A 14,244-nucleotide genomic window follows, 5' to 3' on the forward strand; every position below is an offset into this window, starting at 1 on the left:
AATTTATTCCTGTGATGAAAAGCTGAATTTTCATCATCATTACTCCAGTCTTCAGTGTCTCATGATCATTATAATATGCTGTTTGTCTGCTCAAGAAACGTTTCTTATTAATTTTAAAATCAGTTGTGCTGCTAAATTTATTTTGATTAATTCTTTGATAAGTTTAAAAGAACAGCATTTATTTGAAATTGAAATCTTTTGCAGATTTGCTCAAGTTACACTAGCTAAAGGGTTGAAACACAAATAAGTGTATTATGTTTTATGTGATAAATGATAGTACTTAAATTTGCTTATCACCAGGGGGCGCTAAATAGAAACCGTAGTAGATAATACAAATTCTCAATTCATAATAATTGGGCCATTTTTCTTCAGAAAATCTCATATAAACAACACTAATGGGAATTAATTAAAATGCTTCAGATGTCCTTCAAAACAAAGCTATCACAAAGTCAATATTTCCAGTTACATTTTATAGTTAATTACACATTTAAACATGAGCAATTGCTTCATAATTCCTTAAAAATAACATCTCTTCGGATACAATGAATACTTTCTTTTGGTAGATATTTGACCAGAGGACAAAACTGCTGAACCCACCATCCAACACAAGTGTTTCCTCACAAAACACTCAACAATTGTATGTGTGTGTGTGTATCAGAAACAGAGAGATAAGTAATGAAATGTAAGGCTCTTTAAATGCTGTTATGAATATAAGCCTACGGTAAAAGCATGTATAAATGGAACCATCTTGCTTTGACATCATCAACATGAGGCAATGGTCACCTGACCAAACCAACTTTCTCTAAACCAATCAACATACAGCACTGTGAAACATCATTTGAAGGCACAACAGAATATATTGGTAATCCTTTCAATACAAATCTAGAGAAACGCTCAGCTTAAAACAGCATAGACACTGTTGGCATTCTCTCCTTACTCAATTCTAGATCTTTCTATAGCTTGATCAGTTGGACTGAGACTTCACAATGGTTCTCCTCATTGCTGCAGGTGTGTGTGTGTTTGTATGTGTATCAGGTGCTGGACGTCCACAGGTGCATCTGTTTGGCGAACTGCAGGACGAAGCTGATGTCGGGCCGCTGGTCAGGATCTGGGTTGATGCACATACTGACCAGATCTCTGAGCTGCAACACATACAAGGGTGTGTAGTTTACATCACTGTTCATATGCTGTGTCTTCATGATATGATTGTTGAGATGGGCTGTGTAACAAAACATAGTAAGCTGACTACCTAGACAGCATCTTCATAATATTTCTGATATTTTTAAACACCATTGTTTGAGGTCAGTAAGATCAAAATCATAAGGAAAAAAGTTGCAATTATTTTTTTTTTACTGTGTTGGAAACAAACTTCTATCTATAGTATTATGAAGCAAATGCTATTGACTCATTTAATTAATTGCATGCTCTGTTGCAAATACATCATTCAGCTCTATAAGTGACAAAAGCTCTACAATAGTAGTTCTAATAGCTCTACAGCATCATATACGATTGTGCTCACTGGAGTATTGAGATGTTATCTCATTGTTTTCATAACAGAGGCATGTAATGCTGGGTGTGTGTGTGTGTGTGTGTGTTGTACCTTCTGTGAGTAGTGCTCTGAAGGCAGAGGAGGGTAATCGCACTGTTCGATCTTGTGGCACAATGAGAGCAGGTTCATCTTGTCGCTGTAGAAGGGGCTCTGCAGAGCTGCCATCTAAAAGACACAAATATTACTCATCAAAATATAATTCATATAATTCTTGCTTGTATTGCTTACTATTTGACAGTATTACTGTTCCACTGTTCTAGTGGCTGTACATTCAAAACAATGTATTTCAGTATTTATTCTAGTACAGTGCCTTGACATATACAATAAATTTTATTGGTAGGGGAGTCGTGGCCTAGAGGTTAGAGAGTTTGACTCATAACCCTAGGTTTGTGGGTTCGAGTCTCGGACGGCAATACCATGACTTAGGTGCCCTTGAGCAAGGCACTGAACCCTCAACTGCTAAATGGCTGCCGACTGCTCCGGGTGTGTGTTCATGGTGTGTGTGCACTTTGGATGGGTTAAATGCAGAGCATGAGCATCAAAGAATCTTAGGGGAAAAATCATATTTTCCTCAAAAATATTAAGCAACAGAAACTGTTTGCAGCATTTGTAATAATCAGAAATTTTTCTCGAGCAGCCAATCAGCATATTAGAATGATTTCTAAAGGATCATGTGACACTGAAGATTGGTGTAATGATGCTGAAAATTCAGCTTTGCATCACAAGAATAAGTGACATTTTAAAACATATTCATATAGAAAAGTTATTTTAAATTGCAATAATATATATATATATATATATATATATATATTATTGCAATTTAATTTTTTTTTTTTTAGTATTTTTGATTAAAAAAAATGCAGCCCTGGTGATCATAAGCGACTTCTTTCAAAAATACATTCACACTTTTGAACGCTAGTATGAACAAATTACTGTATGTGTTTGTGTACCTCATACAGCAAGCAACCCAAGGACCAGATGTCTGATTTGAAGTTGTAGCCGTTTTCATGAATCCTCTCGGGAGACATGTAATATGGAGTTCCAACTGGGAAAGACAGATACATGTTAAGCAGGTATGCAGTTCCTGTGTATTTGGATATTTGTATTGACTGGCTGGTTTAGTTATTTCACTCCACTCAGTACATGCATGAAGTGTGTGTTTATCTGAGTGTTTGTGTGGAGGTCAGTTGTACCAAGAGAGTGCGCAGCAGTGGTTTTGGAGCTAAAGAATCGACCAAGTCCAAGGTCACCAAGTTTGACCTCTCCAGTAGCTGTGATGAAGACGTTGGCTGGTTTTATATCTGATGCACACACAAACATGTACAGAAGAACAAAATAAATGAGCGCACATTGATGAGACAAATCATATGTGTCTGTATTAGAAATAAAGTGGATTTACCTCGATGCATGACTCTGCGTGAGTGCATGTGTTCCAGCGCGCTGCACAGCTGCACAAAATACTTCCATATCGCTCGTTCAGGAATCAACCTCCGCTTCTTCTTAAAATACTACACACATGACAGGGTTATTATCATGAACTAAAACAAATGATAAAACCATAAACATTTCCTTTGCTTGAAATAAAATATGAACTGAAATAAAATGTAAAACAAATGTATTTTATTTCATCCAGTTACAGAGACATTTAGTTTAAGTTGCAGTGTTAAAGCAGCTAAATAAGCTAATACTAAAACTGATAAAATGACTAAAGAAAAATTAAAAAAGAAAATGATAATACTAATAATGCTAAAAAATTGCAACTTAATAAAAACTATATATATATGTGTGTGTGTGTGTGTGTATATATATATATATATATATATATATATATATATATACACACACACACACACACACAAACACACACTAAACAATTAGAATAATGCAAAAAAATTGCTAACAATAGAATTGCTAAAATAATGACCAAAATATACAAAAATAAATTTGAATTCAAAATATTGAAAGAAACTATAAAAAGGGTATAATAAAAGGCATTATATGAATAAACTAATACTAAAAAACTACAACTTAATTAAAACGATAAATACAATAAAAAAAACAACAACTAAAAATGAACAAAACAAAAAATTTACAAAAACTAAAACTAAAATTAATATGAAAACAGAACATCCAAAAATCATATCATATTCGAAACATCGACAAATATTATTAACAAATATGAACAAAAAATACATTAAAATAACACTGACACATGCACATTTAATGACATTCTTGTGGCTGTTTAATGTGTTGCCTGACACTGACCTTAATCATCTGGGAAAGGTCACCAGCGCCTGCTAACTCCAGAACAATATTCAGCTCGTTTCCTTCTATGAACGAGTCCAAATACTTAATGACGTTTGGATGGTTCAGTTGCTGAAATCACAGAATGAAAATAAAACCTCACCAAACTCTCAAAAACAGAGACACTTGTTTGGGTTTAAAAACGCACGCTGCTAACCTTTAACAAGTCAATCTCTTTAATGCAGTCCTGCCGGGCTTTAGCATCCATCATTTCAAAGAACTGAGAAAACAACACAATATTACAACATCCATCCGGAAGCATGGTTGTGTCAAATTGGGTAATTGAATGTTGAGCAATAGATGATAAAATTGGTTCTTGGTTCATTCGTCACACTGGCAATGTAAGATAAGGTCAAGTGCACTGCATTATGGACAGTCTTCTCTGGTTAAACATTGCACATTTTGCATGCATTATACATTAGTATACAAGCTGCAACAGTATGAGTAAAATGGAATTTAAAGACATGTAAATGCTCACCTGTACTTTTTTTAGTGCCACTTGCTGGTTGTCCAGTAGACAAGTGGCTTTATAAACCTCACTAAACTGACCACGGCCAATCTTTTTCTCGATGAGGAAGTTTGACATCAATGAATAGAATCCATATCCTAACATGTTCCTCTGAGAGACAGACAGAGGAACAGAAAGAGACAGTGAGAGTCAGAGCGGTGTGGTAATATCAGCATTATCAATGCGATGATTCATAAAGCTTCTGTCTGCTGTTGTAATAACAGTGTGTATGGCCACGTGAGCCCAGGCTTGTGCCCGCAGCTGCACGTGTGTGTGTGTGTGTGTGTGTGTTTGTGTGTGGTCAGATCTGGTCGTTCTGTACCGGCACTGTGTAATTTTGATTCTGATCTTGAAGGCTGTTCTGCTCCATAATGACATTCCAGACCTGCAGGCAAACACAAAGGACAGAGTCAATCAAAAGGTGTCGTTTCATTTCCAGATGGCTGCTTTGTTTCATTCTAGTTTTTCAGTAACGATAAAAACAATCCTTAGCCGTTCAAACAAAGCCTGAGAATAAAAAGCAGCTGTCAGTGCTTTAAAACAGCAGTGGGTTATGACAGATGAGAGCAAAATAAAAAATGTCATTTTGTGGTATAAATCATCCTGCGTTTTTGTTAAAAATTTTGGGATTGATAAGATGGTTAATTGATTTATTTCTTTTTGAGGAAATGGAAAGAAGCTATGCTCACCAAAGCACCATTTATTTGTCTAAAAATACAATTAAAACAGCAATATTGTTAAATATTAATATAACTTAAAATAAGTGTTTTCTATATATTTGAAAATGTTATTTATTTCTGTGATGCAAAGCTGAATGTTCTTTTGTTTGTTGTTTTGTCTTCAGTGTCACATGATCCTTCAGAAATCTCTTTAATATGCTGATTTACTGCTCAAGAAATATTTCTTATCATTATCAATGTTGAAAAACATTGTGCTGCTTCATACAATTTTTTTTTTTTTTGCAGGAGTGCTAAATACATTTTTAATTTCTTAAAAAAAAACAAAGACTTACTGAAACCAAATTGATCAGGGTTGTCCACTGCATTTTAATTTATGCTTATTTCAAAATGTTTAATGCAAGTAAAATGCAGTATTTTTTTCTTTACTAAATGAAATGTTGCTTGCTTAATTTTATACCATATTGTGAATATTCAATATATCACCCAGAGCTATGCTGCATCCAATAAAGTCTAAAACCACAACTATTTATGCCACTAAAATATGAATAACATTTTACTTAAAGAAAAATTAAACACTTATCCTGGCTCTAAACAATTAACACCACACCCCCGCACCCCAATTTATAAAGTGATAAGCAGCAGGAAATTATGAAACACATGCATTTAGACAAATTCTTCCGGTCTCTTATCACCGTTTTAGCATTTTATTTTTTCCAAAACACCCACTCTCAAAATACTAGGGAAATTCTTTAAAACTTTCTTTACAGAAACACATGACAGATCAAAAGATTGCATTGAGAAAAGAGTGCATTGAAGTGTGTGACTTCTAGAGAAGGGCAGGGATACACCATTCCTCTTTATCCTGATAAGTCATACGGATACCTGCAAGATGATGATTTACATAATCATGCCTAACAGACCGGATCGGTTGCGCCTCACTTAAATCTAACCTATTAAAAAAGGTCTGTTATAGTTTCAGTACCTATCCAGGTATCAGATTAGTGTAACCTGAGTAAAGTGTTCCAGAGAATACATTGTAAGTGTGCTGTATATGCACAGATGCATGGGAACAGGGGTGTGTATGAGTGTGTATGTCGTCTTCAGGGCACATGTTCTCTTCCACACTGTACGGCTTGACATGTACAAACAGCTCCGAGAAACCTACTGACCCACATTCACAAATACACACAAACACAAATGACTGTTCCTGTAACATTTCGTGCCTAAGAGGCATAATAAAGACTAATTAGCAGAATGAGCATGTGTTGAACGCGTTTTTAAGTGGGTTTCTGTGTGCAAATATATTAGTGCTGTCAAATGATTAATCATGATTAATCGCATCCAAAATAAGTTTTTGTATACACAATATATGCATGTGTGCTGTGTATACTTATGTGTATATAAATACAAACACATGCCTTTATATATTTAAGAAAACCATGTTATGTTAATATATTAAATATATTTAGATATAAAATAGAATATAAATATAATAAATGTATATGCATGTAAATATTTCCAAAATATATACAGCATGTGTGTGTGTATTTATACATACATAATAAATATACACAGTACACATACACTAATTAATCGGTTGACAGCACTAATATATATATATATATATATATATATATATATATATATATATATATATATATATATATATATATATATATATACACACATACATACATAAACACACACACACACACACACACACACACACATACATAGACATATCTATTGATATAAAGTTATGTAGATAAAGTTAGATCAAGCTTTTTTGGATCTAGATAGATGTGTTAAAAACAGGTCTACATAAGGAGAGAAAAAAGAGAGAGAGATTAAGTGGAGGGGAAGGAGAGGGTGGTCCTGTACCAATTTCCTTTCATTCATGTGAAGAAAAATGCACAGGAAGAATTCTATCTTACCGCCTGAAACAGTGCCACTCTTCTCTCTCTCTCTCTCTCTCTCTCTCTCTCTCTCTCAGACACACACACACACACACACACACACACACACACACACACACACACACACACACAGGAACATTATAACAAAGAGACACACATCTGGACGTGCAGTACTCTGTTCAAACACACACCACTGTGTTTGTTTCCAAAACCACACTGCTTATGTTTGCTTTCGGTGTGTGTTTTCAGATGGGTTCGAGGTGACACTGAATCACATTTTTCTTAGAAACCCTATACTTAGAAACCCGTCAAGCATCATCTTGCTAATTCTTATTTACACAGGAATTTTATAAAGATGGCTATGTTTAGAATTGCATCTGACACAACTCTTATAAAAGAGTATACTGTTTCTAGCATGTGGCTTTTCTGGATGGGAATGGGTGTAGTAGATGCATATAAAATTGACTTTCTACAGAAAAAAAATACAGTTTATTGTGTAAAAAATGCTACAGTAATAAACGTGTTAATTGGTTAAATGTTAGTTACTTTACCTAACCTTGGCAAAAAAAAAAAACATGCTTTTTTTGCATGCAAAAACTATGAATTATATAATTTATGGTAGAAAAAGTATGGACAGGCCACTTATAGGATGAACTCTGATTCAACAAGTGGTTTTCTTTTTTACCGCGTTCTATTATTATAAAAATAGATGCTGGTATAGGTATAAACAGATAGTATAAAAACTATAGAAGTATAGTATAGAAACTATAGAACTTTAGAAGTCAATGGCTACCGTCAACTATTTGGTTATCTGCATTCCTCAAAATATCTTCTTTTGTGTTCAACAGAAGAAAGAAACGTAGACGGGTTTGGAACAATTCGAGAGTGAACCATCCCTTTAAGATTAAGGAGAAAGGATCTAAGATTAGCAGTGGTCTTGAAGAAGTAAAGTGCGCGCGGTTCGAGCCTCTCTGGTGAGTCACGCACGCGCATCTGTTTCCGCCCGGTAAAAATGCTAAAGATCTAAAAACTCAATAGCAGAAACCCCCGTCACATATCCCCAATCTCACTTCCAAAAAGCCCCGAGCGTGTACAGAAACCTACACACACACGTCTGATCAAACAGACCTGCATGATAATATTCGATTTGATGAAAGAAGCCCATATCAGTTCTGCATGTCACAAAAAATGAAAACGTTGGAACTAATTTGATTAGCACTGATCTACTGTGCTTGGATGAAAACAACATAACGTACAGTTAAAGTCACTAATCACATGCATTTTCTCACTACATGCCATAACTAGGCCTAATTATTCTGAAAAGCCTTAATATTTTGACAGGAAGAGAAGGCGTGAACTAGGTAGGTGACACATTGTGTCAACTACTTAGGTACTCATGTTTTAGTAATATTGTTAATTAATATAGTAATATTGTTAATTAATATTCTTAAGGTTTGCTTGCTTATTGCGAAATACTGAATTCCACGTGATTTTATAGCTATGTGATTTTATGTAGCCTATTTTTAATTGCATGTTTAATATAAATGTTTAATTTTATTTATTGCTAGCATGCAGTGTTTTTGCATAACATGTTTCCTGTAACTGTATGAGTCATCTCGATAAAAAAAAATAAGAGGGGAAAGCTATTTTGTGTCCAACAACACGTGAAAGGATACAAACAAACTGTGGGCGGAGTCAGAACTGCAGCTTTTCCTTATAAACAACATGCGCTCTTCAGTGCGATCATTCAAACAAATAAACATTAAAATCGACTTATAATCTGAATAAATAAACCATAATGACATGCAAGTGTTGATTCAGAGCAGTAAGTTATATCTGCACATATAATCGAAGTTACAGTGTGAAGGTGGGTGTTCCCGTTGAACTAGAGGAGCATTTATTTATACTTAATGTGAGTTTTATTCCCTATACAAAATTTACAGTGCGATGCGATTGTTTTGGGTTAATTTATTGCCGTTAAATCTTCTGGAAACATATCAACGAGCGGAACTAGGCCCTTGTATTCAGAAAACAGATGCATGAACTTTCAAAACAGATCTACTTTCCGCGCAAGAGCATTTGTTAGACGTGAACTATGAGATACTTACAATGCCTACCATTCGTCGTTCCATGTAAGCTAGTTTAATCCAAAGCAACTCAACAGCCTTGAGTTCATTTAGTTTTTCAATTCTCTTTTTCTTATTGCTGTACTGCGACATTATGCACCCCGTGAATAATTTGACACGATATCGTCTACAATAGCAGCACGTTGTGCAACTGTAATGCCATATCGCGAGCGTTTTCACAGCAAATTGGGTTAAAAGTCACGCAGTAGTTCCACTTACCTGTTCAGCGCGGTGCCTCAGACATTTACAGGAATGAAAAATGCTGCGAAGCCCCTTTGGTCAGTTTCCAGACAATGTCACGGGCCACGCAAGTTTGAGTCACACCCCGCGCATCACATGGCTGTGATCTGTGCCTACAGTAACCCACTGCTCCTGCCCTTCACTTTCTCAGCGAGGAAAAAAGCTTTGTAATTCAGATATTTTGTTTCATGGTTTATGATAAATAATGAAATTATGATTATTACTATTGTTGTAGTCTTACTAGTAGTATTTACAGTAAGTCATGTTATTTTTTTATATTATTTGTTTTATATAATTGACATAATAATAATACCAAAAACATCTAATAATAATTATAAATTAGTAAATAAATAACAATAGTAAGGGGTCTGATAATTATTATATTATTCATTTTATTTCATTTAATTGACAATATCGCAACTGCTTCATAATAATAATAATAATAATAAATGTTGACTTTTATTTTTCAAAATTTTAATAACCTATTAGTAGTAGTGGTGGTATATAGACAAAAAAAAAAAAGATGACGTGTCTGTAAGAAATGCATTAATTAAGCTCTGAAGCCAATACGTCCCAGACCTAACCTTTAAGATGGGTAATTCAGACAGGTCTATGACAGCATCATGACGACATTTGTTTCAGTATAACCCCATGTGCAGTAATGATACATCAGCAAAACCCCCAGACTTTTCATGTGACCTGCTATGGTTTATGGAAAGCGGACCCACACCTTTCTTGAGTTTGCAGCGCTCCCACCTCTCTCGGTCTCTTGCACGCACACTCGCTCATTTCAACCAAATAGTTGTCATTATTGTGGGGAAATTATGAGCAAATACCTTTCCAACATGTGTCTGCCTTTAACACAGAAACACTCACAGACACCTTGTCAAAGTTTGCTGTTGCAGACAGACGTATTTGACGTGTTGTACTGGAGGAAGTGACAAAATCTCTGTTTACTGGCATTAAACAAGAATGACAAGACTGAAGAATGTGTGGATTTTTATGATTCTTTATTGAGCACAGTCATCAGGCATCTCAGTAATTTGAAATTCACTAGCGCCCCCTCGAGGTCTCAGACAGTGGGGGGAAAAAAGAGAGAGAGCCTGCGAGAGTTCAAGAAAATGGGTGTAGAAATTATATTGTAAGCTATAATATACTTTTTATAATATAAAGCCCATATATTATAATACACAGTTAATTTAAGTAAATATATTTACATTTTACTGTTGAATATGTTTTAAACTCTTTGCAAGTGTATGTGTATCAGAAAATGACAACTTTAGAACATATTCTTAAAGTTTGCAAAGTAAATATGCAAGGATAAAAGTATAATAATAATACAAATAAACAAGTAAATACATACAAAGATACTTAAATCGCGTCTATAGACCTAAATGCTTTCCATGTAGTTGTCTGTGGGAAGGAGAGCAGCGTGTCCTGTAATCTCCCATCCATAAAAGCACACATGCGTAAACACAAACCAGACACACACGTATGGAAGGCCATGAGGGTCAAATTCACGTGAATTTTAACGCGTCAACAACACGTTAAATACGTGTTGTTTACGCGTTAAAAATCAGCGCGTATTTAACCTGTATTTCACGTGTTAAATACACCTTAAATACACGTGAAATACACGTGAAGTACGCGTTAAAAATCAGTTTGAACGGGTCAATGTCATTGGCTGCTGAGGACTTGAGTCAAACCACTTCTGTGAGCTTAGAGGGGTGTACCATTCATAGACAGGCAACCACCATTTAACATGCTATAGATCAGCTTATTCAGCCTTATTATTTAGTCTTTTTTTGTATAGCCTATAGAAATAATATATTTAAATAGCAGTTTTATGAAATATTTATTTTTTAATAAATATTAATTAAAATTTTGTGGTGATAGTATAAAGTTTATAAAAGGTACAGTATTTTGTAATGAAACAGGACTTTTTGTTTAGCTCTTGACTCGCCGAAGTATACTATTTAAATACTGTTGCTTTCTGAGTGCCATACACAAAAATGCCAACTCATAACTCCACGAATATAGCAAGGAGAGTCAAAAGTTATAGTCTGATTCTACTGTGACGATCCAAGGGGCTGTAGTACTTTATTTTGTCCAGCAGGTGTCATGGGGTAACACTTTTTGTGTCTTTAGGTAAAGTGCTGTGATGCAGGTGTGGAAAATTGATTGTGATTAACCATGCTGCTTATAAGATGCTGGCTTTCTTACGCTCGGGAGGGAAGGAGATTGGGGCTTGGTCTCTGCTGGTCTTGCTGTTTGGTGGTCAGGCGGACTTTCTCACGCTCTCCAGTCCCAGGCTTGATGTTGTGTTTTTGTATCTTTATATTTTTTATGTTTTACCTTAATGTAGTTATGTCTGTTTTCTGATTAAAATACATATTTGTGCAAATTTGATTATGTTGTATGGACTCTCCATTCATGTTGCTACTCCTTGAGCCAAGGGGTTGTAACACTATGTTCTGTCAAATGTTTAATAGAGTTCTCCAACTGATTCATGACATACATATGAAAGATCGTAAGTGATTGTTTTTATTTTGGACTGGAATATGCTGTAAATAATGATATGTCATTTTTCACAATCAGAGCATGTTTCATGATCATGAAGTCATAAAGGTAAAACCATAAGAATATTGCAGCATGTGCGCATTTGGAGTTTTTTTTTGTTTTGTTATAATTCGATGACGAATATCTTCATTTTTTTTGAAGATATATTTTCCAAATATATAGAAAATTTACATTTTCCATGAGCTATGCATGTTTCATGAAGTTATGAATGGAAACGTAACCTGTTTTTTTTTCTCGATTGAATGGTTTCATGTGTGTGATAATATCGTAAGTAATATATTTAGATCAAGTGAACAAATTACGATGAATTTGAGCTCCTTTTAATCTGGAGAATTTTCTGAAAAAAAAATGACGTATGATTTTGCATGATATATGAATGTTTCATGAAGTTATTAATAAAAGCGCAAAAAAAAAGTGAAACTAAAGTTATTTGTTGTGCTGTGCCTGTTGGGTTTTATGTGTTATAGCAATATGAGTAATATATTTGGATCTCATCCATGGATTACAGTATCCCTGGGCTCATTTTAATTGGGATAATTTTTTGAAAATAATGATCTATGCATTATGAAGCTATGAATGAAATGAAACGTGAAGTATCGAGCTGTTTTTCTTTGCAGCCTCAGTGCGCCAGTCTGCTTTCATGTGTCACAGCTCTATGAACGAAATCTGTCGATCTGATCAAAGGATCTATGCGTGTTTGGTGAAGTTAAGAGGTAAAGCGGCACGGGACTGAAACCTCTGATTTTTTTTTTTTTTTTTGCTAAGATACATTACCTAATTTTTTTTCTATGTGTTATAGCTTTATGAAATATATATTTAGATCTAAATGATGTTTTATGGTGAGTTTCGACAGTTTTTAATCTGCAAATAGTGACATATCTTTTTTATGATATAGCCTATGCTTTTTCCATGAAGTTATGAGTGAAACGCCTACATGACAGCTACCATAGATTTTTGGCTAAACTACATGCTCTCTGTGCAGTTTTATGTGTGTTATAAATCTTTAGATATAAATGACAGATTTGACAGATAGTTTTGGGCTCTTTTTAATCAGGAGAATCTGCTCTAAATGATGGTGCATAATTTTACACTGAAATCTTGTTTTATGAAGTTACAAGTAAAACGGTGACATCAATAGGCCTATTATTATTATTATTATTATATCGGTCTGGGGTCGACTTCTTGTACAAAACTTGCTCCAGTTTATTCAAAGCCTCAAACAATTTCTCAATGGAGCGACTAAAAAAACTCTGAGGTCGCACCGGTGCAACGAGCCATTCAAGGGGAAAACAAATCTCTGCGACTCTGAAGGTCTCCCTACGGTTCAACAACAGACAATAGAATCCTGTATTTTAGCCTGAGTCCGACGGGCCCCGACCTTTTTTACCCCCTCGAGCCGGGCTTCGATTGTTCAGATGTGGGCCGGGCCTCCAGTCTGTTTAGACTTCTTATTACTTTAATATTTTAGACATTCATCAATTAGCGATGAAAAAAAATCTTGCTGCGCTGGTGGAAACAACACGAGACCGTGATGCCACGACTGTAAAGAGTGGCTCGACGGTGTTTTGTGTCCCGCACCAGCGCAGCTGAACAGTTCTGCGTTCAAATAATAGGCTTAAGAAGAAGGTATTTTAATTATTTACTAATAAACTAGTGTTTTCTGAATCTGTGTCACAAGGATGAAGTTGCAATCCCGACTCGTCATCTCCTCATTAGACGCGCCTTTAGAGATAAGTACATCTTTATGGGTTATGATTATAATGAAAGAGTTTTTGTTTTTGATTTGTTTTATTTCATTAACTAGTTATTTAAAGCTTGTATATATATATATATGTTTTCACTGAGTTTCGGTTAATTTTTGTACTCCTATTAAAGACAACACGGCAGAACGAGCAACTGTTTTGTTGATATTGTGTGTGCAGTTACGAATAATGTATTACTCTTACCTTTATGAGCAAAAATGAGGCATATCCACGGAAAAAAATGCAAGTGATCATGTTGCCGTCTCCCTGTCCTGAAGCATCTCCTCACAAACTATTGGATATAGCTTACATTTATCTGGGTCTAATGTTTAAACATTGTCATATGCTTCAACTGTTTTATATCGATAGATTTTATTTTAGGTAAGTCGTGATGATTTGAGAAGGCTAAATTGATCAAACATAGGCTCACTGTCTGCCGCTGGCAGCTTGGTCGTTACTTAAAAAAAACTAAAAACATAAAATGCTTCAAACGCTTTTCTAACTTAACTTAATAAAATATATTATATTAACAAAATATAATCACTTTGCTATTACATACAAAACTGAACTATTTTAATAGCTGATCCAATAAGTACAAG

At 34.8% G+C, this 14,244-nt stretch overlaps 1 protein-coding gene across 2 annotated transcripts; it reads right to left on the reverse strand.

Annotated features, from left to right (window-relative positions):
* Nucleotides 1-449: 449 nt before the first annotated feature.
* On the reverse strand, nucleotides 450-9,444 carry LOC132116991 (serine/threonine-protein kinase Nek6-like). 2 transcript variants are annotated; one of them, XM_059525943.1, is made up of 10 exons: nucleotides 9,303-9,444; nucleotides 4,684-4,746; nucleotides 4,332-4,472; nucleotides 4,011-4,073; nucleotides 3,815-3,925; nucleotides 2,949-3,057; nucleotides 2,743-2,850; nucleotides 2,500-2,594; nucleotides 1,601-1,714; nucleotides 450-1,142 (listed from the first exon to the last, which is right to left on the reverse strand). In XM_059525943.1, exons 2-10 carry the CDS (start codon nucleotides 4,729-4,731, stop codon nucleotides 1,032-1,034), a joined length of 900 nt encoding a protein of 299 aa, XP_059381926.1. In that variant the 5' UTR covers nucleotides 4,732-4,746; nucleotides 9,303-9,444; the 3' UTR covers nucleotides 450-1,031. The 2 variants fall into 2 exon arrangements, with proteins under 2 accessions (XP_059381926.1, XP_059381925.1); XM_059525942.1 differs by lacking the exon at nucleotides 9,303-9,444 and adding an exon at nucleotides 9,066-9,191.
* Nucleotides 9,445-14,244: the final 4,800 nt, after the last annotated feature.

The sequence above is a fragment of the Carassius carassius genome, chromosome 36 (assembly GCF_963082965.1).
Source record: "Carassius carassius chromosome 36, fCarCar2.1, whole genome shotgun sequence".
Taxonomy (NCBI): domain Eukaryota; kingdom Metazoa; phylum Chordata; class Actinopteri; order Cypriniformes; family Cyprinidae; genus Carassius; species Carassius carassius.

What these genes read in the sequence shown, in the direction of transcription:
- LOC132116991 (XM_059525942.1), bottom strand. Translation starts at nt 9,176, where the DNA reads ATGTCGCAGTACAGCAATAAGAAAAAGAGAATTGAAAAACTAAATGAA. An exon ending in TGGGTTGCTTGCTGTATGAG is followed by an intron (nt 1,715 to 2,499) that starts GTACACAAACAC and finishes TGTGTCTTTTAG; the next exon opens with ATGGCAGCTCTGCAGAGCCC. An exon ending in CAGAGCACTACTCACAGAAG is followed by an intron (nt 1,143 to 1,600) that starts GTACAACACACA and finishes TATGTGTTGCAG; the next exon opens with CTCAGAGATCTGGTCAGTAT.